The sequence below is a fragment of the Abrus precatorius genome, unplaced genomic scaffold (genome assembly GCF_003935025.1).
Source record: "Abrus precatorius isolate BTA unplaced genomic scaffold, Abrus_2018 Scaffold3, whole genome shotgun sequence".
Classification (NCBI taxonomy): domain Eukaryota; kingdom Viridiplantae; phylum Streptophyta; class Magnoliopsida; order Fabales; family Fabaceae; genus Abrus; species Abrus precatorius.
The window spans coordinates 33,198,897-33,224,909 of NW_020874373.1; the positions used below are offsets into that span (position 1 = coordinate 33,198,897).

Below are 26,013 nucleotides of genomic sequence, written 5' to 3' on the forward strand. Positions count from 1 at the left end.
ATATATTTGCCTTGAAATATTTGTACCACAGCTTGTGCTGATTCCATTATATGGTTTTTATTATCTCTCGTTATGTCTCGTAATTCACTCCTTTTCATTTATGTTTTCATATGCCGTTCTTGAAACAAGCTAGGCTCCTTAATGGTAGGAATAAATGTGTTTCGAACAGTCAAACACTTCTTTTCTTTTCTTTATGTGGACCAGTAAGATCTAACTTACTGTTGTATTTTCTTTAATTACAAGATATTTATACGCAGATATATACCTATAATATGAAGTTCGTCGAAGCAATTGGCTGTTGGATTTTGTTAAGCAAGCTTGCGAAAACTTTACAAAATTAACTTATAACTCTCATAATTTTTTTAAAATTATTTTAATAAATCTATTTATATCACTTGTCAAAATAATTTCTTTTTAGTTATTATGCAAACGTTCCTTTAGTACAATTTTCTCATTTAACTTATTTTGTCGGTGATTATTGTAGGCTAGTTAGGTCCATTTGTCAATTACTGTCTCATGCGATGGTTTCAGATCTTAAAATCAACGTACAGTTAATGAATTGAGTATCAATCAAGTAGAAACACGATACTGTTGATAAAACCAGCATTTTCACATTGAATACACCACCATAGGCATTTCTTTTTTTGTTGGTCTACTACATAGACATAATTGCGATGTTCTTGTTCATTTACTCTCAATCTCAATCTCAATCTTCTGGGATCCCTCATCATGAACTCTCATTATGTTTTGATACAATATGATTATAAGGCCAAATGGAGACATCGTCTACAACTCATTTTAGTGTCAGGAGAAGTTTTATAATTGCTTTTGCATTACTCTCTCTATTAGACTTGCTAACAACATCTGAAAGAGATTAAGGCAGCAAAGCGTGGACCCAGCTAGCAATTTTATTCCATATAAATATTATTGCAAAAATCACAACTTACAAATTGAATTTAACACCTTTAAAACTGAACATAATTTAATCAATTTGACTATAAAAATCTTCCTTCCATATTACAGAAGATTTCATCAGCTCAAGATTACTTATTTTTTTATCACAATCTTCTGAACAGTGGCTGCTAGTGTCTATCAATCGACAACTCAGATGGAGAATGCAGAAGGTATACAAACAATTTGTCCAAACGAACATACAAACTATAATGAGCAATCCGACTAAAATATGAAGACAACACTGTCATGAACTCTGGACTTCTGATTCTGAGCCACACATTCTGAAATCCACATTAAGTTCCTGATCTCCTGTTCCCTTAACCTCATGTATGCGAAGAACACTGCATAATGAAACTGCAAAATAGAGCAGCTTACTAGTCAATAAGCCATATCTTAGAGAAAGAAGACAACAATTTCATTTAAGCCAATAAATTTCTCTCCGGCAAAATGACTTCCACTTTTGTTGATCACTTGCTAAGAAAGATCAGGTAACCAATAAAATATTTAACTAATTCAGTATATGTTAAAATTACATAATGATACTCAGAACTGTAAAAATAAACCTGTTGCTCGAACGCCAAGCAAAGCCTTTTCACCTCCTCCTCATAGAATGCCTTGTCAAGCATCTGGCTCTCTCCATATGATAACTTTGCAAAAATAGATTGATAGGGGGGATATTTTTCCATAACAGCACGAACCTACACGAGCAACCAGATAAGAAATTTAGGGCTCAAAAAACATTATTAGAAGAAATCAACATGAAATAAGTAGACACTTCCAATGGCTGTGATGATTAACAAGTATTTAAGGACAAATTAGTAATCAAAACCAAGCACAAACTACAAATAAAATAAAAAGCAGTCAGATCATGTATGTCTTGATAATTGAAGATAAGGGAATCCATAAAAAGAAAATTTAGAAAAGTGATACTTCAGTAAAACATGTGCAACCATCTGTCAGACTCATGGGACAATCATCCAACATACTTGTACAGTTTAAGTCATAAAACAATCTTTAAACTGAAGACAACAAAAATCATAGCAGTATCAAATTATCAATACATCTTTAGGTAAAAACAAACAATATGAACACTGACAGTATATTACACAGACTTGGCTATTAATAAACACAATTCAACCACCTGAGAGACACCTACTAGCAGGGCCCAAGAAAAGTACAAATTAAAATAAGGAAAAAACCATATATCCACCACTATAACAACCTAAACATCACAGAGCCGAGATGTAAAACATACCTGATCAATGTCTTCACAGACAGCAAGTTCCTCATGACCATATGGGTAGCTGTTTAAAATAAGTCAATCATTACCAAAAGAAGCATTCCAACCATATAAATAGTTTTTATTTTAAAAAATAAATATAAATATTTAGCTTGGGATTGAAAGCTTACAGCAAACCAAAATTAGAGTACAATTTCCTACGGTCATCTCTAGTAAGTTCAGTACCAATGCTGCAAGCAAAAACCATGGAGGGCAGTTATGCAAGTATCCAGATAAACAAAAAGGGGTAAAACGAGCCTTCTTAGTTTCAATATACCTGTTTATGGTAATATTCACAGCCCTTCTATCGGCCTCAAAAGCTAGAAGGTCAGACATTATCTCAGCAGTGGCACCACCAAGTTTCTGTAAAGGAATAACATCAAAATTGATTAAAATCAGGGGGGAAACTTGTGAAAAGAGAGTATATATGTCTAATGAACAAAACAGAGCCTCAGACCCTTCACCTGACAAAATCTGTAAAAGTCTTCAAGGTATGCCTTGTAAAGAGTGTTCCTCATTATTTCAATGTTCATATCATCCAAGTCCTTGAGAAACAGAATATAACAACAAAATCAAATCAGCCGAAGTCCAATTTGAGACAAGTATCATGAGCAAATATTTAAAAAATAAATCAGTACCAACAAACACTACAACAATTTAACAATAAAGCAACAAAGTCATTGATGCCTATACTATCAAGGTATTCTTTCCAACAACTAGTTGCCAATAATTTCATGATAATTGATATTAAAATTTCTTAGAAATGTTTTCATCACAATCTATTGGAGCTAAATTAGGGGATTCACAAAGATTATTTCCATTTTCTACAATAGTACTAAAATCCTCTAACAATACAAAATAAAATTCTGGAAAGATGATGATTTACCTCTGATGTAATGCACTCAGAAAAGTATGGAGCCAGAGGAGTGTCAACAAGAACCAGCCTGTAAAGCTCCCGCATATTCTGAGCAACTGCCAGAGTAGCAATACTGCAGAGAACCCCCAAAAAGAGGAAAGGAAAATTAAAATTTTATGTTATTACAATCAATATATCAAAAACTGCGTAGAAATTACTATACCTGTCAAACATGCCAAGTGGATGGCACTTTTCTAGCAGTTCTTGAACATCTCTTTCATGCAAGGTTCCAGTAACAATCAAAACAACATTGTCTATCATGTGACCATATCTACAGGATGAAAACAGTAAGTATATTAGTTTCAGCTTTACTCCTTTTGTTGTATATTCAGGATAGCAGTAAATTCCCATCATAATAAAAGGGCTGCACAGAACTCATTCACCAGAGCCAACCCTGATTTGGATTCAATTTTACAGAAGCAAAGCTGCACTTGTAGGAAGAGTTGCTTACAATTACAGTGCCTAAGACTAATTGGATGTTACAGCAGCAATCAGCTTAGCATTAAAAATATATACTTTAAATTGTTGGTCTCTTCTAGCCCAACCTAATTAATATCGTCAATATGAAGCTAACATTGACAGAGTAAATCAGTAAATACAATAAGAGACCAATCAGAAAAGTCAAGATCACATACGTGATATACTCTAAAAAGGTTGACAAGGGTTCTGTGGCTTGGCATAGCATGTTCTTGTAATCATCAACCAGCTTAAGAGTACACTTCTCCACAATCGTGGTGGTATGCAACGGAGAAGGTTCTGCAATACGTAACTCATCATCCGTCAACATAGACTAATAATTTTAAGTATATCTTGTCAACGAGTAAACACCGTTGTATTCATACAGAAGCAAAAGAATCTACAAAATTTCTTAACTTGATAATTGAATAATTCTCCAAACCTTCATTCAATTCAACAGAGAAAATCGAACAAAACCAGGTGTAACAACAGTTACTCTGAGGAACAAGATCTCACGGAAATTCACAATATAATCATGAAATAGCACGCATTAAAAATCAAATGAAAAACCTAGATCAATGTTCCATTAAGCATTTCCACTTCAAATCTACAAACGCGAGAAAAAAAAATTGCGATTCCGTATAAGCATAATCAAGCAGGCACTTTCAGGAAACCAGAGATGTTACACTCAAACTTAACGGAAACATAATAATCCCTAGCAATCTAATAATAAAATAATTATTAAGTAAATGATAATAATGAGAAATTGAGATTGTGGATCGATGAGAGAGGAAACGCACCGTTTTGAAGGTAAGGACCATACTCGGTGGCGGAGAGGTGCATCTTGATGTCGTCGAGGGTTTCGCATTGGCAGAGATTGTTGTAATCGGCGGTGGTGAGAAGGCCCGCGCGGTGGCCCCTAACGATGGCCTCGAGGTAACCGCCGTGGATGTTGAAGGTGAGAGCTTCGAATCCGTACATTTCGGGTGCGATCTAATGCGATCTCGAATGGTTGAAGGAAAGGGGCAGAGAGAACAGAACCACTTCCTTCACGAAAAATCTGCACGGAGACGATGATGCGGAGGAAAAGGGGTCTGGTTATCACCAACAACAGTAATAATCATCATAAAAAATAAATAAATGCAAATTTTATTACTTTTAGCCCATATTTTTATTATCGTCAAATAATTAATTTGTGAAAAATTGCATTTTCGTATTTCCTTTTCTGATTTTATTTTTTTTATCTTGTCTAAAAAATTAATTAAAACACACTAAATCATTGATAGTATAAACCATTAATATTTTTTTATAATAATTACTTTAATTATAAAAAATAGACTCAAATATAAAACTATCATGTTAACAGTAAGTGAATTGTTTTCAGCGGTGTAAGATTCTACCGTTGCTGTTTTTTTTTTTTTTTCTTCTTCCAAGGGAAATAATTTGCACAAAAAATGTTCATAAAAAGGGTTTATCATTTTTTTTTAATATCAATACATATAAGTTTCAATCATTCATTACTTCTAGAGTATCAAACTAGCAAGTATTCCGTATTTTTGTAAAAATATTTTGTAATTTAGATAGAAAAATATAAGTAACTTAATTATAGGGAAAAAAAAGAAATTTAAAAATAAAACTAGTATTTAATAATTCAGAAAAAAACACATTATTTATCTAAAACGATAATTTATGACATAAATTCAACAATAAATTTTATTTTGAAAATTTATACCTATAAATTTATTAAAATAGCTTATAGAATTTACAAATTATTTTTCATAAATTTTTTAAACAAGTCCTATAAATTGATAAATTCTAATTTAAAAATGTATATTTTTCTTTTTAAAAAATGAGGAATTATTACCGTAAGAAACATGTATCCCTTTTTAAAAATAACTGCGGACGTATTATTCATACATTAAAAAAAAGTGTATAATGTTTCTTACATTAATAATTCCTAGGTGTGACTATAAATGAGGAAAAAGTATAATTTTTTATTTTAGAATTAAAAAATATCTTTTATATTATATGAACATTTATAAATATACGTAGATTACAAAAAGTTAGTGAATATTTCAATTTTAAAAAAAATTATAATAAAAAAAAATACAAAAGTGTAGGTATTTATTTTTAAAATCTTAAAAAATATAGTTTAATTAATTAGGAATTATTTTAATAATAATTTATTAATGTCATATCATACAAAATGTTGATTAAAACGTTTGAATGTCGATTAAGATTATTAAGGACATGATTTTTAATTTGATAACTAATTATAAACAATATCAATATAATTAATATAAAAGTTTATGATACATGTATCATAAAGTGAATAAACTATTAAATATCTAACTGTATAAAAGGAAAATAAATAACAAACTTCACTTCAAAATTATAACATGAGATTGAAGTATAAATATTAATAAATAAAATAAATGAGAAAAAATATATTGGAAGGTTAAATTTTTATTTCTTTTATACTATTTACTTATTTAAAAATATATCATACCAATTAATAAATAAAACTAATAACTTTATTCATATTAAATCCATTTAAAACCGTACAACAAAAAAATCATTTTAAACCTATAATATTATTTCTTTCTCATCGTAGTAAATGTGAAAAATATTTTTTAAAAAATAAGATATAAAAGGAAGTCAGTAAAGAATCTTTTGAACTCTTGCTTTATTTATTTATTTACTCTTAAAAACATGAATGCCGTTTGGTTATTCCGATGTTGCTCAATTCCATCGGTCTATGATCTATCCCGCAATGGATAAGCCATTAATTAATAATTAATTAATCTCCCGCTTAAATGCCACGTTTTTTCTTTCTGTTTTTTGAGTACAAAACAAAAGTTGAAGTGGCATAATCACCACCTACAATGGCTAGTGCGACAGCAACCTTAGCCCTGTGTCAGTGCCCATCTTCTTCTTTTTCTTCGTCTTCTTCTTCTTCTTCTCTGCGTATGCATGTGAGTGTTTCATGCAGAGCCCCTCAGCTTTCAGCATCCTCACTTGACAAAACCCTTCATCGGATTAAGAATTCTGGTATCATAGCTTGCCTCAGAGCTAACAGGTCCCTTTTTCTTCTCTGCTTCTCTTTTTCACAATTCACTTTCTTTTAACACACCCACAAAATAAAATGCCCAAAAGTGGATTTTTTTTTTAATTCTTATAATAAATTTTGGTTTTTGGTTTTCTGAATGACCTTCATCCCTTTGGATGGTTATAATTTTGGTTGTATGCAACATGTGAGATAGGGATGAACTACTTGTCATAGATTAAGTTGAGACACAGTGTCCAAGACCATGTTTAGTCTAGTCTAAGCTTGTGAGGATAGGAAGAGACATCATAGACAGAGTTGAATTAGGAGATTCACGTTAGTCAATCCAATTGTGTTTGTTGCGTGTTTATGTTACTGAATGTAAAGGATGTGAATTTTTTTTTTCCCGTTTTTGCTGAGATGAGATAATTTTCTCAATGGATGTACTCTTAATGACTGAGTTTAATTTGATGCTCACAAGTCACAACTATAGTCAGTAATTTTGTTTTTATTGCAGTCTGTTTATTCTGGCTTACTTTTTATTTTTCACTTACATTTAGTGCAGAAGTGGCCTTGGAAGCTGCAAATGCTGCAATAGCTGGTGGCATTTCAGTTGTGAGTTCACTTTTGATCTTTTATTTTATGTTATTTGAAGTGATACTTGCAGGTGAATCAGTTCAAATGCTTTTGGGCCATTTAGAAAGAAAGTTACTCAACCTTATAGCATTGAAACTTCAAAAGAATATGAATTTATGAATTACCTTGAAGTATTTTCTTCAAACTTTGAAGTTCAAATCTAGATTGCTTATCATTATATGAAATTTGGGAAGGTTGAGAAATTTATAAGCTGAAACAACTGGTCTTTCTTGGTATGCAGTTTGTGGAACAATGAATTAGGATGAATACATTTGCATGGAATATAATGTGGTTGACTATATGTTTTATTGGTGTGTTTCTTATTGTATGTTTTCTCTTTACATGTAGTTGGAGATTGTGATGTCGACCCCAGGTGTGTTTGAGGTTGTTCACCTAACTTTTTCTACTTACTCCCTTTTCTTGTAGTTTAGCTTTAGAATTCACATGCTTCTGGTCTGTGTAGGTTCTGCAGCAGCTGGTGAAGGAGCATCCTACAATGGCTCTAGGGGTATGCTTTCATCATATAAGTTTCTATCTGGTTTCTCACACAGCATCAGTGTTCTTTGTTGGGACTTGGGTGCATATCACGTACAAATCCGGAGAAAATGTCATTTTATTTTTTCAGTTCATTAAACTTTAAGTTTTTAAGATTGTACTGTGTATAACCTAGTGGACATGTTGAGTAAAACATAAATGATGATTATCATGAAGAACTACTAACGCTCACTCTTGGATTGCCTTTTTTGTCTCTGAATATTTTTCTTAGCTGTCAAATGAAGAAAAGTGATTTATTCTTTGGATTATTTCTAACAAAATATACTATCTTATAGAAATTTTGGGAAAAATATGAAGTTGAGGCATTTGAAATAGTTCTGGGTTGGATCTGTTATGCATGTGGACAAGTACATCAACATGACAGCCCCATCATCAGTTAAGAGGAATGACCAACCTAGTTTTCAATGCTTTGTCTAAGTAATGTCACCAAAATCTTTCTGAAACTGTCTAACCTTTCTCTGGCTAGATTCTGGAATGCTGTAATAAAATTTATCTCTTGAAATTATGCACAAATTATTATAAGATGGGAGTTTTTTTTTTAATTATAGGATTTTACTAGCTTGTAAAGGAATTCCACTGCTTCTTATGATTTGTTTTAACATATAGATGATCAAGACTATCATTTACAATACTCTTTCTTGAAATCGCATTTCTGTCAATGTTTGTCTGAACTGAACAGATATTCCCTTAGGTTGGAACTGTTCTCAGGATTGAGGATGCAAAAACTGCAATTAATGCCGGAGCCAAATTTCTAATGAGTCCTGCAATTGTTAAGGTTTGCAATTTTATTCATGTACCCGAAGATGTCACGTAATATCTGCTTGTGCTAAATCACGTTTTTTTTTTTAATTATTATTATTTTTCTTTTTTTCCCCTATAACTATAATTTATTATTCTTGTTTGATTTCGATTTGGAGATTATTGACTGTCACATGTCATTGGGAAGTCACTATTTGTTTGTGGACATAATAGAATGTCTAACCAATGTAAACTTTTCTTCAATTTTGTCTTTTGGTTATCAGGACATTATGGATTACGTTAAGAGTGGTGAAATTTTATATATTCCTGGTACAATGACTCCAACTGAAGTAAGAGTCAACTTTTAGGTTCAAGCCTTTTACAGATCTCATGATCCATTCTTGTACCATTAATGTTATAGCCTCTGCATTTTTTTCTTGCATTTATTTGACCTCTCCTTAATGATCATTATATGCAATGCAGATATTGTCTGCATGCGATGCAGGTGCTAAAATTGTAAAGGTACGCCTACTTCCATGTGTGACACTCTGTTACTAAACACAATAGAAATTCTTACACTTGCCTTTTACCTTGGATGATAGGTTTATCCAGTTTCAGCACTTGGAGGATTTCAGTACATATCAGCACTCAAGAAGCCCTTTCCTCATGTCTCTATGGTTGCTTCTCAGGGAATAACAATAGGTAGCTTTGCAGTCTTCCTATTGTGTTATATATTGAGCAATTTTAAGCCTTGATGCCATCTATAACTCAATAGAAGAATCTTATAGAGGTATATGGTTATTACCAAATATTTAAAATCCCCACCTTTTACAATAATCTTCAAGATGCATTATAAACTGCATCAGAACATAAATTAAATTTGGGTACTAGATATAAAAAAAATAAGGATTATCATATTTAAAATCTCATTACCAACTTGAAAATCCTGACCTTTTCATATGTCTCATCCTCAAATATTTTTACAAATAAGTTTCCCTGTACTTGAAAAAATGAAATGCTCACATACCATAAAACGGCAAGCATTATCATGAATGGTGTTACTTGCGACTTAACAATGTAGAGATCAAAGATTACTATACATTGTAAATATCGTTGCTGCTAGGTGGAAACAACAGTTGTTGTTATGTTACTGCGTGCATAGTTTCTCTATCCACTTGAAATTTTAGCTACCCTTGGCTGTATACGCCCACATGGCACTTATGATGAAAAGTTAAAACATTATTTTCAGAATTCACCTCAGGCAAACCATGGTTCCATTTTACATTTATTGTGTGATGAATCAGAGATTCTTTATATGGTTTGAATAAACAGCAACAGAGGCACAGCCAGTGGATCACAAACATACTACGCAGATTTTGGTCATTTTTCTCACATTCACAATGTTGATTTTATTTAACTATTTTCTAGAAGCATTTGTTTTTGTCAAGGATTTCTGTTTACTTTTTCCAATATATGTTTTAGAACTAACTAAAGTTTCTTGTTAAGTTGATACATTTAAAAAAAAAAACATACACTATAATATTTTTGCAAATCATTTTTTTAGTAGAACCTTCTTATAGCAGCTTTTGATAAATATGCATTGTACTAATCTCGTTCATATATGTCCAATAGACACAAGCATGCATTTTTATTAGCAGAGTTAATGCCAACTATCCAATGTGAGTGACTTTATCTTAATCATTTGTAGATTCTATTGAGGAATATATTTTACGAGGAGCATCATCAGTTGTTTTGTCAGATGCGATATTTGATAGAGACGCTATAGCACAACATAATTTCAGTAAGATATATGAACTTGCACATTCTGCTTCCTTGCTGGCTAACAAAGCTGTGAATAGTTGACGCTTTGTATTTTTGTAAATATTTAATGGCTTTTGCATTTATTTTGAATCATTTTGTTAGAATTTGATAGAGCAATTAATCAACAATAAACACTGAAGTGGATGATGACATAGAATGATGGGTGGGCTCCTCAAGGATTTCAACTCCAATAGCTCTACCTATATCTTTAACATTATACTAAACAGTTTTTCTAAAGTATGATCAAGAGAATGTAATGAGTTTATATATAGTAATTTTTTTTTATTAGAAATCATATAATATCATTTAATTTAATGCATTAATAATATTAAATGTTATGATTTTTAGTAAAAATTTATTATTTATTATATTTTCTTAGATACACGTTAAAAATCATATACATGTATTTGTTTCATTAAACTTCCAAAATTTAATAATACAGGGCAGATGGGAGTTATATGAGAGTTGTATCTTTGCCTTAAATTCCTATTACATATATTCTCACAAAACGCAATTCTCTGCGATTCAGAAGAACTAAACACGATTCTAATCCTTGAAATTGTTTTACTTATAGCCAAAAAAGGACAGGTCCACAACCATGATACTCAAATATATTGAAGATTGATTTTTCTTAATTAGTATTTAGAAGTGATAATATATGGCTATTTACTGAGAATCCTCCTGAGCTACAAAGAGTCAAATATAAAAATAAAAGGCAAAAACTTGGCAAAAAATATATTGTAACATTCCTTTGGGATTACTAATGGTTGTCTTATTTGGCTGATTAGTCAATGGCTTTACGTCATTCATAACATCCATTTGGTAATTTTTTTCATATAAAGCTTTTATGAGATTACTACGTAAAAGTTACACTATTTGAAATAATTACACACTCATTTTTTAGTATGCATGTGTTGATGTGAATAAGTCTCTTAAAGTTAATTTTTCTCTTTCTGTAACCCAGCATCTTTGATAGCTCTTTCTGAACCTTTACAATCAATTCTGAGACTTAATAAGTTGAAATGAAGATTATAAGGTTTTAAAGCTGATAATATGATTATTCAAAATGGTGTTTTATATTTCAAAGTTCTAGAAGTAATAATATACAATGCTCAAAATCAGTTGCTAGTGATAATATAAGTTGTGAATAGAAGAAAAATGCTTTTAGGAGACTGTTTGCAATTACTCACAAAGGCAAAGAGGTTCATTTATATTAAGAGACTTGTACCTTAAGAATATAGTTTAATGAATCAATAAATAAAAATATACATCACAAAAATTATTGTAGCTGTGCATTAAAAGAAACTAAAGTATAGCATTGTTTTATTTTAGTCTTGGGAAAAGGAACTCTAATTTTTAAAATAAAATGAAATTATAATTTTTGTGGACTGTTATTTTTTACTATTTAAAAAGAATTGTTCATGATCATACCTCTTAAAATTGTTTTGCTCCGTAACGAAGAATAAAATTTTGTTTAAAAAGTATCGAAGGTTATTTTGTTTACAATTAGTCAGATGTATAGGGTTAAATTGGTTGAAACTTTATATAAATTTTACTTTTTCTTATTACAACTAGTTTACTTTTTTTATTCTAATTTTTTAAAATAAAAATTGTAATTTAATTTTTCTTTTTACTTATATTATTTTTTTTATAAATACTTATATTTTAATTTTTTATTACTTTATATAAACTCTATATTTTTCGTAAATACTTATATTTATATTATAAAAAAATTTATCATCTTATATTTTGTGATTATAGAATTAAATTAAATTTTTTTAAAAAAAATATTATTAAATTTTTTTATTACATATATAATTAGTTTTAAAAAATGATAAAATTTATTTTTATTTTTAAATTAATATTTTTTGTAATTGTTAATTTTTAATAATTTTTAATTAATAATAAAATATATTAAAAATAGTACTTTTTAACAAGTATTCTGGGAACACTTTTTTTGTACATAGAATACTTGTTTTAAATTACAAAAGGAAGTTGGAGTTTTAAAATAAATGCTAGATGCGGATTACACATCTCAAATAGTCAAACCTAACTTATTTTGCATTTAAAGCACATTTGTTCCAAGCATATAATCTTCTTAAATACTATATAATAAATAATGACATTTATTAACACGTATTTCAATATACATAATAAAAAAATAATAAATTTTCAAAATTTTAAATTTAAGCAGTTAAAAATAATAAAATTTTATTAAAGTAACACATTAATTACAATAAAATTATAAAAATATGATAAACATTTTTTAATTTTACTATTTTTATTACTTAAAATTCAACTCCAAATATTTAATTTAATATTTAAATTAAATGTATAATATTTAATATAATCAATAAAATTTAATAAAAATATTATGTAGAATTTTGTATCATATATTTTTAGACAGAAGTTAGACATGATGAGTAAAAGCAAAAGGAGGCATAAATAAGGGGGAAAGAGAGTAAAAAAGAGTGGTGGCAGGATGTGAAGTGGATTATAGGATAGCAGATGAACATTAAAATCCGCTGTTTGAATAGCCCACTGGAATGCTTTAGCATTGGCCCCTGGTTTTCAGTTTTGCTTCCCCAAACCACTCTCTCTCTCTCTCTCTCTCTCTCTCTTTCCTTTGCATTCATTCCTCTGCCTCTTCTATATCAGCACGTCAATACAAACACAACATCAATATCATTTCATTCTTTTCTCTCACTTTGTGCCAATGCTTGTTTTCACTCTTTTACGCTCTCCATTTCTCCCTTCTACCCGTGTTAATTGTTAAACCCTCTTAGAATCTCATTATTATTTATTATCCCCCTTTATAAACCTTCCCCTGTTTTCCTCTGTTCTGCGTCCTCTGGGGGTTCCTCTTTCCTGCATTTTTCACACTTCTCTTCCATACCCGTTTGCCATAATTCCATTGTCTCCTCATATTAGAACCGTTTGTCTTGGAAAGTTCTCCCTTTTTCTTCTGGGGTGTGAGTGTTCTGCATTCCAATAGTGTTCATTTTCTGGGTTTGTTAAGGGTGGATTGCTTAAATGGGGATTGGGAGGAACTTGGCTGATAGGAAAGGGAGGGGGTTTCGTGAATTGTCTGAAGAGACGAACACAAACAACAAATCTAGGAAGAATCGGCGATATCGTCAGAGGAAGATGTCACCTGGCCCGAGACTGTTTCAAACTTGCAATCAAGTGTTTGCCTCTACTGGCCCTGGGCTTATCCCTTCCCCTCAACACATTGAAATGCTTCGCTCTGTTTTAGGTACAATTACGCTTACGCACGTGGATGTTCTCTTGTTTCAGTTTTTGTTTTTTTTGTTAGTGTTTCTCTTGGATAATTTTAAATACCCTGATTAGTTCTGCTGAGCTACATGTGAATTTGATTGAATTTCTTGTTGTTTTTAATAGGGACGCTTGATCACTTTGTTTGGATACCTGCTTTGCTTTTGTCTCCCATTTCTATAATTGAATGGAGAATGCCGATGAGTTTCTTATGCACTGGTTTCAATAAAAAAAGATATAAAATTATTCAAATATTTTTAATAATTTAAAGCATTTAATATCATTGCATTAAATGTTCCTTAACTCAACTTCAGGATGCAAGTTAATAAGACCCAAGACAATTGCTTAAGCTAACCGCTTGTACCAACTCATGATGTTATCCGTTACACTGCAGATGTTGTTTAGATTGTTTTTTGGATGGTGGGGTGTGCGCTCTTTCATATGTACTATTTTTGTGTGCTTTCTTGGGTTGTGATATGTTGTGTTTTTTATGCATGCGTGTATTTACACAATTGCTATTTTTATTTTTTTGGTCAGGTGCCTGTTATCATGTTCTAGATGTTCCCCAAGAAATTTATTTACATTACCGTTTTGCGCTTACTATATGATGTCAAATCTTTTCAAGTCCACTTTCTAAAATGAACGAGACATAAATACAGACTTCTCAATTTAATCATTGTCAATCAAGTACTGTCTAATAAGTGAAACACCGGTGCTTCTCTCTCCTCTCCTCGTGTTGCATTTTCATTGGACGTCTTGATTTGGAAGCATTATGCCCCTAATATAAATATCTTGTCGTGATGATGGGCCATGTATAGCTGGTTTATAGAAAGGAAATAATGATCAATGCTAAGAAGAATAAAGGATATGGTAAATAAATTTGATGGTGGTGATTGTCAAAAAATAAAGGAATAATTTGGTATGTGTGAAGGACAAAAAACACGTTATTTAATGCGAGTTTAGTCCATGGATGTCAAAGATGACGTGACACTCTCTGATACTGGATACAGCTATTGAGGTTTTTCTTTTCTTTTCCTTTTTTGTTTTGGGTAATTCTTCGTTGACATTGACCACTTTTGTTGCTAGTGAATGTGCCAAGAATTAATTTTCCTCTGGTTAATTCCGTTTTTCATTTATTTTTTAATGTGTACGCAGGATGTAGGGAAAGAAGTAATAAATATATTTTAAATTACTATAAAAATATATTAAATATACAATTTTGGGATAAGAAATATTTTTATTTTTACATTTTTAACGTTGTATTGGACTATCTAACTATGTCTTAGAAAAATGGTTTTAATTTTATATGGCATGTCCTTGTGCAGGTGCAATAAAACCAGAAGACATTGGCTTGAAGCCTGAAATGCCATATTTCAGTACAAACAATCCTCGAAGAACTCCAAAAATCACATACCTGCACATTTATGAGTGTGAAAAATTCTCGGTAATTGATTAAGCTGACTTAAAATGATGACGAGTGTTGGTGTGTAATTGCAATTTCTATTTCTTATATATATATATTTTTACTTTTTGTTTATGTAATTTAGATGGGAATATTTTGCTTGCCACCTTCTGGAGTTATTCCTCTTCACAATCACCCTGGAATGACGGTGTTCAGTAAGCTTCTTTTTGGAACTATGCACATCAAATCTTATGATTGGGTTGTTGACTTGCCTCCTGACATGCCTACTGTTATCAAACCATCACAAAGTGAGTATTTTCTTGTTTTATATATTTTCTCTGTCCTACTATTCACTGTGCCTTATTTATGTGTTTTCGTACAGTGAGACCCCTTGTATTTGTATATGATAAAATGAAGAATATAATATTTTGTCATGCTTGGAGGTTTCCCCTTTTTCTTCATGTTGGTGATCCAGTACAAAGACACATATTAAAATAGCTTAATACATAAAATTAAAAAATTACCTGTTTCCTTTTCTTGTTCCCGCTCTCTATTTTTACCTTCGTTAAATGTTTTAATGATGATCTTCTTTTCTAGAGCATGAACAGGTGAAAAAATAAGGAGGTAAGATGAATTCAAATTTTCTTATAAATAAAAATTAACTTATGTTTCTCAGAAGATTATCTTAAATGAAACTAATGTAGTAGCAATACAATTGAGTTAATCCCAAGAGAACTCCCAAACATGAGACTGCTTTTGTTTGATCACTTAGAAGATAAATATAGCATGTGGTTTCATTTTTAAGTCATTATACAATGATGATAGTTTCCTGGGTTAAGATCAATTTATCTTCCATCCTCATATTGTCAATTTCTCTTCCATCCTCATATTGTCAATTTCTCTTCCATCCTCATATTGCTTTTAAGGAAGATGGATATTATTAAAGAGCATATGTATTTATTGAATCTATGTTTAAGATGCTTGATAATATAGTAAAAATAATTGGCATGTTCCAACTATGGCAGCCCAGACTCCTGAAATGCAGTTAGCTAAGGTTAAGGTTGATGCTGATTTCAAGGCTCCTTGTGACCCCTCCATCCTTTATCCTACTGAGGGGGGTAACATGCATTGCTTCACCGCAGTGACAGCTTGTGCAGTTCTCGATGTGCTTGGTCCTCCGTACTCTGATCCTGATGGCAGGCACTGCACATACTACCATAATGTCCCTTTTTCCAAATTTTCAGGTATTTTGTTTAATATCTGTTGACAAATACTAAGCGGTACTCTTGTGGCATTTGTTAACAGCACCCTTATCTTTTCTAACAACCCAGATAAAGATAAGGTTGTTACAGAGCGGTGTACTGAGTTTTGGATTTCATATTATCTACTAATTAGTTTATAATTTTACACCATCACATTTAGCAAATATCAAAAAGTTTGTCCCCTCATGAAAATGAAAATAAAATGAATCAAATCATTTTCATAAGTTAAGGTGTAAAAGTTAATTTTGACTTTTAATTTTTTTTATTTATCTCTTTATTTTCTTTTTTATTAGTACTTATTTAAACTAAGCCATAATATTTAACACCCTTTAAATAATGGCATACATGCACTATTTGGGCTCATTTCTCTTACCTAGAATGATTAATTTGAACCTTTTAGAAATTTCAGGTGATGGAATATCCATTCCAGAAGAGGAAAGACCTGCTTATGAGTGGCTTCAAGAGAGGGAGAAACCTGAAAATTTTCAAGTAGTTGTAAAAATGTACAGCGGCCCAAAGATTGTGGAGAACTAATGTTGTCTCCTCACCCAACATCTTCATGTTCCTGTGGTCCGTTGCTGAGGTCAAATGTTACTGTAGACTATTGTCTATCAATCTATTATCCCTTTGATGCCACCCCTTTTGTCCTCGAGTGAAGCACTTGGTGCTGTTTTTTGGCCTACAGTTATCATGTACATACCCAAAACAGGAAAGGTCAAGAGTGATGCTTGCACCGGAAAATGATACCAAAATGAAGGTGCTTCGCATTGAGCTGATTATCTAACACTGGTGCTTCTGCTTGTAGAGGGATTAGTCATTTCTTTTAATTTACCTAATTTAAAGCCAAAAAAAGTCACATTTGGTGAATTGGGCTAGTGTACTGTAGCATGTTTTAAAAACCATACCAGTTATTGAATAATGTGAAAACACTAGCTTTTGATTTCTAGTTTAATTGTTTAATAAATCGGTTTAATTATGATTTCTGGTTTTGTTGTGGGTTAACAACAAATGTACCTTTTAAAATATACATATATCTAAAATACTAAAATGAAATAAAATAACATTTGGATTTACTTCTTTGATTTACTATTCTTTTCTAGGTTATTTTATTTTAATTTTTTGGTTGATCAGAACTTTTTTTATTTTTTAGAGTCACTTTTGGATGGCAACAAACGTGCTTTGGGTATTTGGGTAGGAACGTTGTCTTTTGGGAGTTTTATACATTGTTGGTATTCGGGCTTACATGTTAGTGTTTATATCTTTACGCCGGCGGCCCTCTTTAAAACATCAAACCTTTGACCATACAAAGCACATTTTATCATCATTAAACCTTAGACTTTTAACCTTTTAACAAGTTTGTGTGCTGTTATTGTTCTTAGTTTTAAATATGTCTTCTTATACTAGTTTCTTAGTCTCTTGTTCTATTTCAAATTTTTATCCTAACAAATAACTTTATTAGGATAAAAATTTGAAATAAGGGAAAACTTAACTACAGGCTGTTAGTAAATTGATTTTATTTAAAATAGAATGTCGGAATAAAAATGACAATTATCACAAAGCATACTAAATTTGGATGGTCCACCTATTCAACAACTTCATTATTACATTGAGAGACATGATACCAATGCATCCCCATTCGAATTTAAACATGAATTGATCAATACTAATTTAGGCTCAATCTTTAGAAATATGAGATGTAAAGGTTATAGTAGATTAAGAATGTGTATAAGTAAATGGTTTGCTTAAATATATATTCAACAAACTTTTGTCAAATGATAATTTTTGTTAATTTTTAGAATGAAATTTCTTGAAAAGAGTTTATTTTGATAAATTTCACTAAATTTTTTTGACATAAACTAAAAATAATTTTTATGAATTTTAACTTATTTATATAAGTCTAGATAAACTTTGTAAAAAACTACGGTAAGTACTTCCTCAAAATGATTTTGTAAATATAAATTAATTTAGAAACTCATATTCATATGGCACCTAAATAACAATAGAATTACGTATAAAGGCCAAAAGTTTAACTTAACACAAATAGTTAACACACGCTATAGCCCCAAATTACATAATTCTTTAGCCAGATTATTGGATGATTGAAACTAGGAAATGGTTTGTTAATATTTTCACATATAAAAAGCAAATTAAATATTTTTCTGAAGGTTTGGATTAAAAAATAAAAACGGGGATCATGTATGGGTTAAAATTTTAATTTAACTTTAATAACATTATACGTTAAAATAAGGCAGTGTTGAAATAATAAATTAGTTTTAAATTATAACTTAATTAATTTAGCTATTGAATGCTTTTAATTTTATAATTGAATTAATAAAGTAACCTAGTTACATTCATTGAAATTTGAGGTTAAAATAAATCAATCACCCAATAATCTGGATGTTCAATGGTATAATTGAACATTTTGTTTGATAATTAATAGACAGTGGTATTAATTGATGAATTTTTGTTTAATATCATAAAACCACGTGTTAGATATGTATATGGATCATATCGGTGTTTTTGGAGAGCAGGGATAAAGCATCATATTATAGTAATTTATGAAAATTATATAACTTGAAACATTGGAATTTGCAATTAGGAAAACACATTAAAGGGTGACATATATTTAATGAGGAAATGCAAAGAACCCACCTCACATGTTCAGCTAGTCATTCAATTCAAAGGCTAATCCAAACCATTGACCTACTGCCTTAAAATAAACTCAACTTGCGTTAAAGTCGCTGGCTACCCAATTAATTACCAAGAAAAGTCTTTCGGTCTCTATAAAGTGACGCAATTCGACAACCATACAAAATTTCCTTTCCAAGTCTCTTGAAACATATACTATTATTTCATTAATTTTATATAAGAGCTAATTGCATGATCATGTAACTCTTCAAACATCAAGTTGAAGCACCGCACAAGTCTTGGAACGGAGGGGTTAGGTTAGATTATTAAGCCTACAATCAACAAATACTTAGACTAGTTGGAAAAAAAGAAAACCACAATAATACATATGATATATATAATTTCGTTATTTAAACTACTAAAAATTAATATTATGTGAGATATTATTATACACAATTGTTTATTTGTACACATATATGTTTATTAATATGTGTGTGTGTGTTTTAAAAAACAAGGGTTCATTTAAGTGTTCAAAGAATATTTCTCTACATGCTAGCTAACCCTTCAACCAGTAATATTGTTGACCATTTGACCGTTGGTTTTGAATGACTTTCTATAAAATTTCAAAACTGCATAATGGAAACGGTAAAACAGTTGATACATAAGTGCATATTACTTGACCTCCAATGAACCTACAGGGTTCCAAGAGTCGCCTCAATTAATATGCCATGCCTATATATATTGATGAAATATTTAAGGGGTTAAAATGTGACCCTGCCATAGTGCGAAATTTGACAGAAAAAAAAATTCCAATGCCATAAGCCACTAGTAAGTTAATAATCATGGTTGGTTGTTGCCAATTATAAATTTGGAAATGGAATATAAGTTTTTCTATTTTTATTTTAAATTTAATCAAGCCTTAAAGCTCTTTGAGTTACTTAATGGCTAACCAATGTGTATCTGTATGAATGTATGCATACACACCATGGATTAATTAATCATCACATTGACACCATTATGTGTTTTATAATTCAACAGTCATATTCAAGTTCTTTAAATATGTTATAAATCAGCCAAAATTCAGACGGATGACATTTTTTAGCGTATCTAAATCAACAAAAGGGTAATATGTAATACTCAGATCCCAAGACACACGCTTTGGGGCTTATAACAATTTTAAAAGCATTGAGTTAACCTAACATGGACGTTATTTTAAAAAAATTAATGTAAATAAGTAGTTTATTTGTAAGCCACCGAAAGACCAACGATGTTTGATTGGAAACTACAGTTTGAAAATGAAACAGTGACAGTAATTAACGACCGAAAACTCATACTCTAATTCAACAATCATGCTGTGACCCTTGTTTGGCAACTTTTGAATGCCCAGTTTAGTTATTCTTAATATTGTATGATCAGGCTTTAAATGAGCATGTGATTTTATGCTCAATAATTTATATAATAAAGCCTTGATTTTTTTAAGTATAAAAATAACAATTAACATTAGAACACCCTTTTACACTCCAAACTTTTTTTTATTTGAGATATAAATAATAATTTATTCTTAAATACCCATATTTTTTTTATGCTATCAATGAAATTGAAAACTGCTATTGTACCAAATAAAATTGAAGTGAATGTAAATGCTCCTCTAAATAACTAGGATGGCACACAATTTTTTTTGTAATTTAAGATATATATACACACACACACGACATCAATCTAATTTAGATGCAATAACTCTTAGACATGTTTCTATTACTACATTTCTTTCATAAGAATAAACATTGCATGTATTACAAACAGGCATGAAAAAACACAATAACCAGTATAAATTTTTTAATCAACTTGTTCATAAATGATATAAAAGACCATAGTATATTTAATTTAATTATCCATTGCATGACAATGTATTATATTTATACATAGAAAGCGGGTCAATGGCAGTGGACAGCAGAGCAATAGTTTACAACCAGCGTTTGGACCGCGTACTTGACAATGAAATTAGGCTACACCATTGACAAATTACGATTCAGAGGAGCTCACTCGCAGCCATGGTAAATTTGATTGCATAGCCACGTGACGTCCTCTAAGTAATCAGTACCAAGTTTCAACTACAATATTAAGTAATGCACAATTTGAGAGCCAAAATTCAGCTTTCTTCTCCCTTTCAACCTCATTTATGACTTAGATTTGGAGATCATTTATAATTAATTTAACTATACAACAATAATAAAAAAGAAATCCCAAAAATTGTCTGAGCAATTGGTGTTGACATTTGAGGGCTGGCTGCGTAATGAGAGGTAGATAGCTCTGGGATCTGTATTAATTTAATTAAACCGTGTCTAACACATAGTTGATTGGTTTACAAGAGGGTATGAGTTACATGTGGCATTTATATATATTGGGGTTATGTGAGATTGAAGAAGCTCTACTAGAGAAATATTAATGGAGGCCATGCCAAAAAAGTCTAGTTCTAGTGGTTTAGCGATTGAAGAGAAGAGAGTTGCTTCCATTTGCAGTGAAGATGATTTGATTACTCAAGAGGTTAGAAAGGTACACGCCAAACCCTTGCCTTCCCAATTCTTTCTTCTTGTGCAACCACTGTTTCTGAATTTAATTTTCTTTTATCTTATGCTCATTAGTTTCTTAATATATTGTGTGCCAAATATAAAACAAGGGAAAACGAATTTCCAACTTTAATTCAGTGTTTTTTCCCCAGTTTGGTGTTGCTCAGGTTGCCTTTGTTTTCTATCATCATATGAATCATTCAATTAAAATTTTGTTTACAGAGAATTAGATAATAAACATAGAAAGATTGTAGTTCATGTAATGCACAACTAATGTATATATGATACTTTCTTCCCCTGTGATCACTTCTACCTCTTTTTTCCCCATGTAACTTATAATAAGAAATTTGGTTTCTATGTTCACTGAATTAAATTATTGAAGCAAGTTGCTCAAGCAGTTTTGGTCATATATAATATGCACATGTAGTTTGGGTTTCGAATGATCAATCATCACTAGAGGATATTGAGTGACCACACTGTAGTTTGGCATGAAAAATATGGCTAATTAAGTAAACAATAAAACAAAACATTTTCTTCCAATTTTAAATTTATGAAATAATAAAATGGCTAACTATTGCTCTTCATATTATTTTGAAATATATATATAGGAAGATAAACTCAAAGATGCTAAAACTGAGATGGGTGAGGTGAAGGAAGAAAATGAGAGATTGAAGATGATGTTGGAGCGAGTAGAAAAGGACTACCACTCCCTTCAACTTCGTTTCTTTGACATCCTTAACAAAGAAGTTTCAAAAACGGGTGTGAATGATTCATCTGCTTCTCATGATGAAACTGAAGAACCTGAGTTTGTGTCACTTTGCCTTGGAAGAAGTCCAAAGGAGCCTAAGAAGGAAGTGAGAATTGGAAACTCAAACAAACCAAAAGAAAAAGATGTGGAAGCCAACCTTACTCTTGGATTAGACGCCAAACATGTGTTGTCAATGGACATGGGGATGGTGTCTGATTTGAGTCCCATGAACAGCTCAGAAGAACCAAAGGAATCAGAAGCTGAGGGAACATTGTCAACAGATAAATCAGCAAAATTGATAAATGTAAATAATGACATTTCAGATCAAATGCCTGCCAAGAGAGCCAGGGTATCCGTGAGAGCTAGGTGTGATACTCCCACGGTTAGTATCAATGCAGAATTATCACATTTTTAGTTTGAGATAACTTTTTTGTTTTCATGAATAATTATAAAAATATTATCTTATTTTTATTCTATTTTTCATGATTTGTTTTCCCATTTCTTTTATAATTTTTTGAAAATATAAATACCATTAAATTAAATAAAGTGACATTTTTTAATTATTTAAAAAGTAAAAAATTAGACTCAAAGCATCTTTTCAAATTAAACGTGTCCATAATTATATTTTCATTCATTCTCATATTCCAAGGGATTTTAATTGTTTTTGTAGTTTTTACTTGTCTAATAGCCAGTGGTATTCTTTCAAACAGATGAATGATGGGTGTCAATGGAGGAAATATGGACAGAAAATATCGAAGGGAAATCCATGTCCAAGGGCATATTATCGTTGCACTGTTGCACCAACATGCCCAGTAAGGAAACGGGTATATAACTACAAGCCTTGTATTAAAATAGTTGTTATTTAAGTTATTAAAAATTAATATTATATAAAATTATTTCTAATTTTATATTTAGACATATAAAAAAGTACATAATTAAGAGAAAATATTATATTAATTTTTTAAACAAATTTTTTATTTTTTTATAAAAATATTTTAAATATAAACTACTATTTTTTATTCTCTTTTTTATTCATCCAAACAAGTAAAGAAAAATCTCTCACCTCTTTCTCCCTTATTTTCTTCTATATTAATTCAAACACATCTTTTCATATATTTCTTTCTTATCATTTTCTATTTTAATTATTTTCTTTCAACTTATTTTTTATTTCATCCAATCATATTATTAAATTTATCTCCAAAAAATGATACACAAAATATTTCTCATACTAATATAGTTGTTTTGTATTTGAAGTTGTTTCCTACATATTGAATAAGAATAACCCAAATTTAATGCATGAATGATTTCAGGTGCAAAGATGTGCTGAGGACTTGTCCATCTTAATCACCACATATGAAGGAACACACAACCACCCACTTCCAGTTTCAGCCACAGCCATGGCTTCCACAACTTCTGCTGCTGCTTCCATGTTGTTGTCAGGTTCTTCAACATCTCACCCTACATGTCAAAGTTTTGCCTCTTTTGGAAATGCCCCTACTACACAATTCAATGGTCTAAATTTTAGTCAGCATTTTGGTGAATCAAGAGCCAAACAAGTCTTCTATCCACCAAACCATGCCTCATCACACTTGTTCCCAACAATCACTCTAGATCTTACTTCATCCTCCTCATTAACTCATGCTCATCACTTACCTTCAATTTCAAACCCAAGATTATTTTCACCAACTAGTCTCAACTTTTGTTCCTCAGAGCCTAACTTCATACCATCCAATTGGGGTAAAGGGTTCCCTAATAATGGCACTACCACTACACCAACTGACAAAATCCACACAAGGCAAGTTATCCAAGGAAACCATTTCCAGGAACACTTTTTTCAACAATGCATAACAAACCAAACTCCTTCCAAGGAAGCTTTGGCAGAAACAATAGCCCAAGCAATCAACACAGACCCAAGTCTTCGCTCAGTGATAACTGCTGCAGTTTCATCAATTGTGGGACAAGGATCAAACAGTGGAAACCAAGAAGGATTAGAGAAGGTTTTAGGTTCAGGTTTGAACTTAAAATTGGGGGAGAATCTGCAATTGGGTTCTCTCAATCCCTTGAACCAGAATGGAAAAGGGTGTTTGACTGATTACTTCAAAAGGTTGTCTTCTTCAAGTTCTGAGGCAGGAAATTTCATTTTTCTCCAACCACCATTGCCATTTTCTCTCTCCAAAAAGTAGCACAAATCAGTTCAGCCATTATGCTACAGAAATAAAGACACGTATCATTATTTTTCTCTTTCTCTTTCTCTTTGTCATAGCTGGAAAAAACTCCTCTAATACTGGATGAATATAGTAGAAGAGAGAAAGACATGTGCATTTTGTGGCGTGTCCAAAAAGCTCCTCTTTGTTACCTACTAAATGCACTTATCTTTCTCTATCATATTGCATTCATCCAATAAATGGAGAGAATCCTCTCCCCCCTCGCGGCCTAGCTAGGTTCAATGGTCCTGTTATTTCATGTCAAACTAGGACCCTTAAACAAAAGATTATAGTTAGAACAAGATGAAGTACAGCTAGAAATCAATGTTCTCACCCTCTACAATCTAGTTATTCCATGTCATTTTTCTAACACTCGAGCAACTGCTCAGACTCAATAGACAACCAATTACAGAAATTACTACAAGTGCAGTTGGCAATGCATGCATCCCTTTATATAAGTTAATATTATCTACTTATAAGCTTTTATATCGTTTTGTGGTCATTAAAAAAATTGTTATGTATTTTTTTTGTTCAATAACATGTCTATATCATGAAAGGTGAATTCAGCAATTATTTTAAATATGTTAGATGACATTCAATGTTAATATGAAATTGAGTCTTTTACCATTAGAAATAATTTTAATGTAAATGTAGAATAATGTTCTCTAAGTTGTATTTTTTAGAATAATTCATGTTAGAAACTTGTATATGTTAGGAAAAAAAAAAGATTTATTGTGATCCTAATTATATTTTGAGAGAAGGAAACTATATGCTTGATACAATGCATGGGAGGTTTATAATGTGACAAAATCATTTTTAAAAGTGTTTCAATTAAGTCTCATTTTGTTAAAAACCATTAATTCTATTAAATTTTGTGTTTTTTTTTTTTGTATGTGCACTATTTATCTTCTTTCTTAGATTTGCAACTTTTTTTCTTTTTTCCACTTCTTCCTCTCTCTCTTTTTGCTTTTCTTACTCCTTTTCTTCTTCCTCCTGGTGAGATTTTCAAAAAAACAAACAAAAGATAATGACAACGTTGTTGAAAAAAATGGGCATCATGTTAATTAAACTTAATTAGGGCAAAGGTGCAATGAAGCATATTCCAATTTGAAACATTTTTTAATGAGTCATTCTAGTGACTAAATAGGAGGTAAGCAGTTCGTGATAAAATTTTTTGTGGTGACAACAGCAAAGAAAGAAAAATAGAGATAAAAAAAAGACAAATAAAAAGTGAGGAGAAGAAGATGAACAATGATATTTAACATTTTTAATGAAAAATTGATTTATTTAAATTTTTTAGAAGTTAGAGAACCAAATTAAAATCTTCAAAAGTTAAGAGATTAAACAAAAGAAGTGTAGAAGCTAGAGGACAAAAATTATAATTTTGCAGGAAAAAAAGACCCTGAAATCTCATTCCAGGTACAGGGTTGCATAGCATTAGTAATGTAAGTAGTAGCTGAAAGTCCGAAACAACTAAAACCAATTTCCATGTAAGTGTCCGTATGATTGGAATGAACAGGTAATC

General features: G+C 30.9%; 4 protein-coding genes across 5 annotated transcripts; 3 read left to right on the forward strand and 1 right to left on the reverse strand.

The window, feature by feature from the left end:
- Positions 1 to 877: 877 nt before the first annotated feature.
- Positions 878 to 4,748, reverse strand: LOC113861585 (V-type proton ATPase subunit d2). Of its 2 annotated transcripts, none has more exons than XM_027494505.1 (10): positions 4,406 to 4,748; positions 3,785 to 3,905; positions 3,313 to 3,420; positions 3,120 to 3,222; positions 2,698 to 2,778; positions 2,511 to 2,596; positions 2,365 to 2,424; positions 2,210 to 2,258; positions 1,518 to 1,652; positions 878 to 1,308 (listed from the first exon to the last, which is right to left on the reverse strand). In XM_027494505.1, exons 1-10 carry the CDS (start codon positions 4,584 to 4,586, stop codon positions 1,177 to 1,179), a joined length of 1,056 nt encoding a protein of 351 aa, XP_027350306.1. In that variant the 5' UTR covers positions 4,587 to 4,748; the 3' UTR covers positions 878 to 1,176. The 2 variants fall into 2 exon arrangements, with proteins under 2 accessions (XP_027350306.1, XP_027350307.1); XM_027494506.1 differs by having other exon boundaries at positions 902 to 1,308; positions 2,511 to 2,572; positions 4,406 to 4,696.
- A 1,742-nt stretch (positions 4,749 to 6,490) lies between these two features.
- On the forward strand, positions 6,491 to 10,443 carry LOC113862526 (KHG/KDPG aldolase-like). Its single transcript, XM_027495607.1, has 9 exons — positions 6,491 to 6,684; positions 7,212 to 7,266; positions 7,636 to 7,671; positions 7,751 to 7,795; positions 8,534 to 8,617; positions 8,865 to 8,930; positions 9,064 to 9,102; positions 9,183 to 9,282; positions 10,289 to 10,443. The coding sequence occupies exons 1-9, from the start codon at positions 6,491 to 6,493 to the stop codon at positions 10,441 to 10,443; spliced, it is 774 nt and encodes a 257-aa protein (XP_027351408.1).
- Positions 10,444 to 12,961: 2,518 nt separating this feature from the next.
- Positions 12,962 to 17,417, forward strand: LOC113863544 (plant cysteine oxidase 2-like). The gene is made up of 5 exons (XM_027497172.1): positions 12,962 to 13,657; positions 15,003 to 15,121; positions 15,225 to 15,387; positions 16,105 to 16,323; positions 16,751 to 17,417. Exons 1-5 carry the CDS (start codon positions 13,435 to 13,437, stop codon positions 16,873 to 16,875), a joined length of 849 nt encoding a protein of 282 aa, XP_027352973.1. The 5' UTR covers positions 12,962 to 13,434; the 3' UTR covers positions 16,876 to 17,417.
- Positions 17,418 to 21,423: 4,006 nt separating this feature from the next.
- Positions 21,424 to 25,063, forward strand: LOC113863179 (probable WRKY transcription factor 72). Its single transcript, XM_027496651.1, has 4 exons — positions 21,424 to 21,522; positions 22,145 to 22,666; positions 22,995 to 23,108; positions 23,595 to 25,063. The coding sequence occupies exons 1-4, from the start codon at positions 21,424 to 21,426 to the stop codon at positions 24,465 to 24,467; spliced, it is 1,608 nt and encodes a 535-aa protein (XP_027352452.1). The 3' UTR covers positions 24,468 to 25,063.
- Positions 25,064 to 26,013: the final 950 nt, after the last annotated feature.

Bases quoted from the DNA above. Each gene is read 5' to 3' on its own strand.
- LOC113862526 (XM_027495607.1), top strand. From the start codon at position 6,491: ATGGCTAGTGCGACAGCAACCTTAGCCCTGTGTCAGTGCCCATCTTCT. The intron at 8,618-8,864 runs GTTTGCAATTTT...TTTGGTTATCAG, and splicing joins TGAGTCCTGCAATTGTTAAG to GACATTATGGATTACGTTAA. The intron at 8,931-9,063 runs GTAAGAGTCAAC...TATGCAATGCAG, and splicing joins GTACAATGACTCCAACTGAA to ATATTGTCTGCATGCGATGC.
- LOC113861585 (XM_027494505.1), bottom strand. From the start codon at position 4,586: ATGTACGGATTCGAAGCTCTCACCTTCAACATCCACGGCGGTTACCTC. The intron at 3,223-3,312 runs GTATAGTAATTT...GGTTCTCTGCAG, and splicing joins CCACTTGGCATGTTTGACAG to TATTGCTACTCTGGCAGTTG. The intron at 2,779-3,119 runs GTAAATCATCAT...CTGTTTCTCAAG, and splicing joins CTGAGTGCATTACATCAGAG to GACTTGGATGATATGAACAT.
- LOC113863179 (XM_027496651.1), top strand. From the start codon at position 21,424: ATGCCAAAAAAGTCTAGTTCTAGTGGTTTAGCGATTGAAGAGAAGAGA. The intron at 22,667-22,994 runs GTTAGTATCAAT...TCTTTCAAACAG, and splicing joins CTAGGTGTGATACTCCCACG to ATGAATGATGGGTGTCAATG. The intron at 23,109-23,594 runs GTATATAACTAC...GAATGATTTCAG, and splicing joins CATGCCCAGTAAGGAAACGG to GTGCAAAGATGTGCTGAGGA.
- LOC113863544 (XM_027497172.1), top strand. From the start codon at position 13,435: ATGGGGATTGGGAGGAACTTGGCTGATAGGAAAGGGAGGGGGTTTCGT. The intron at 15,122-15,224 runs GTAATTGATTAA...TATGTAATTTAG, and splicing joins ATGAGTGTGAAAAATTCTCG to ATGGGAATATTTTGCTTGCC. The intron at 16,324-16,750 runs GTATTTTGTTTA...TAGAAATTTCAG, and splicing joins CCCTTTTTCCAAATTTTCAG to GTGATGGAATATCCATTCCA.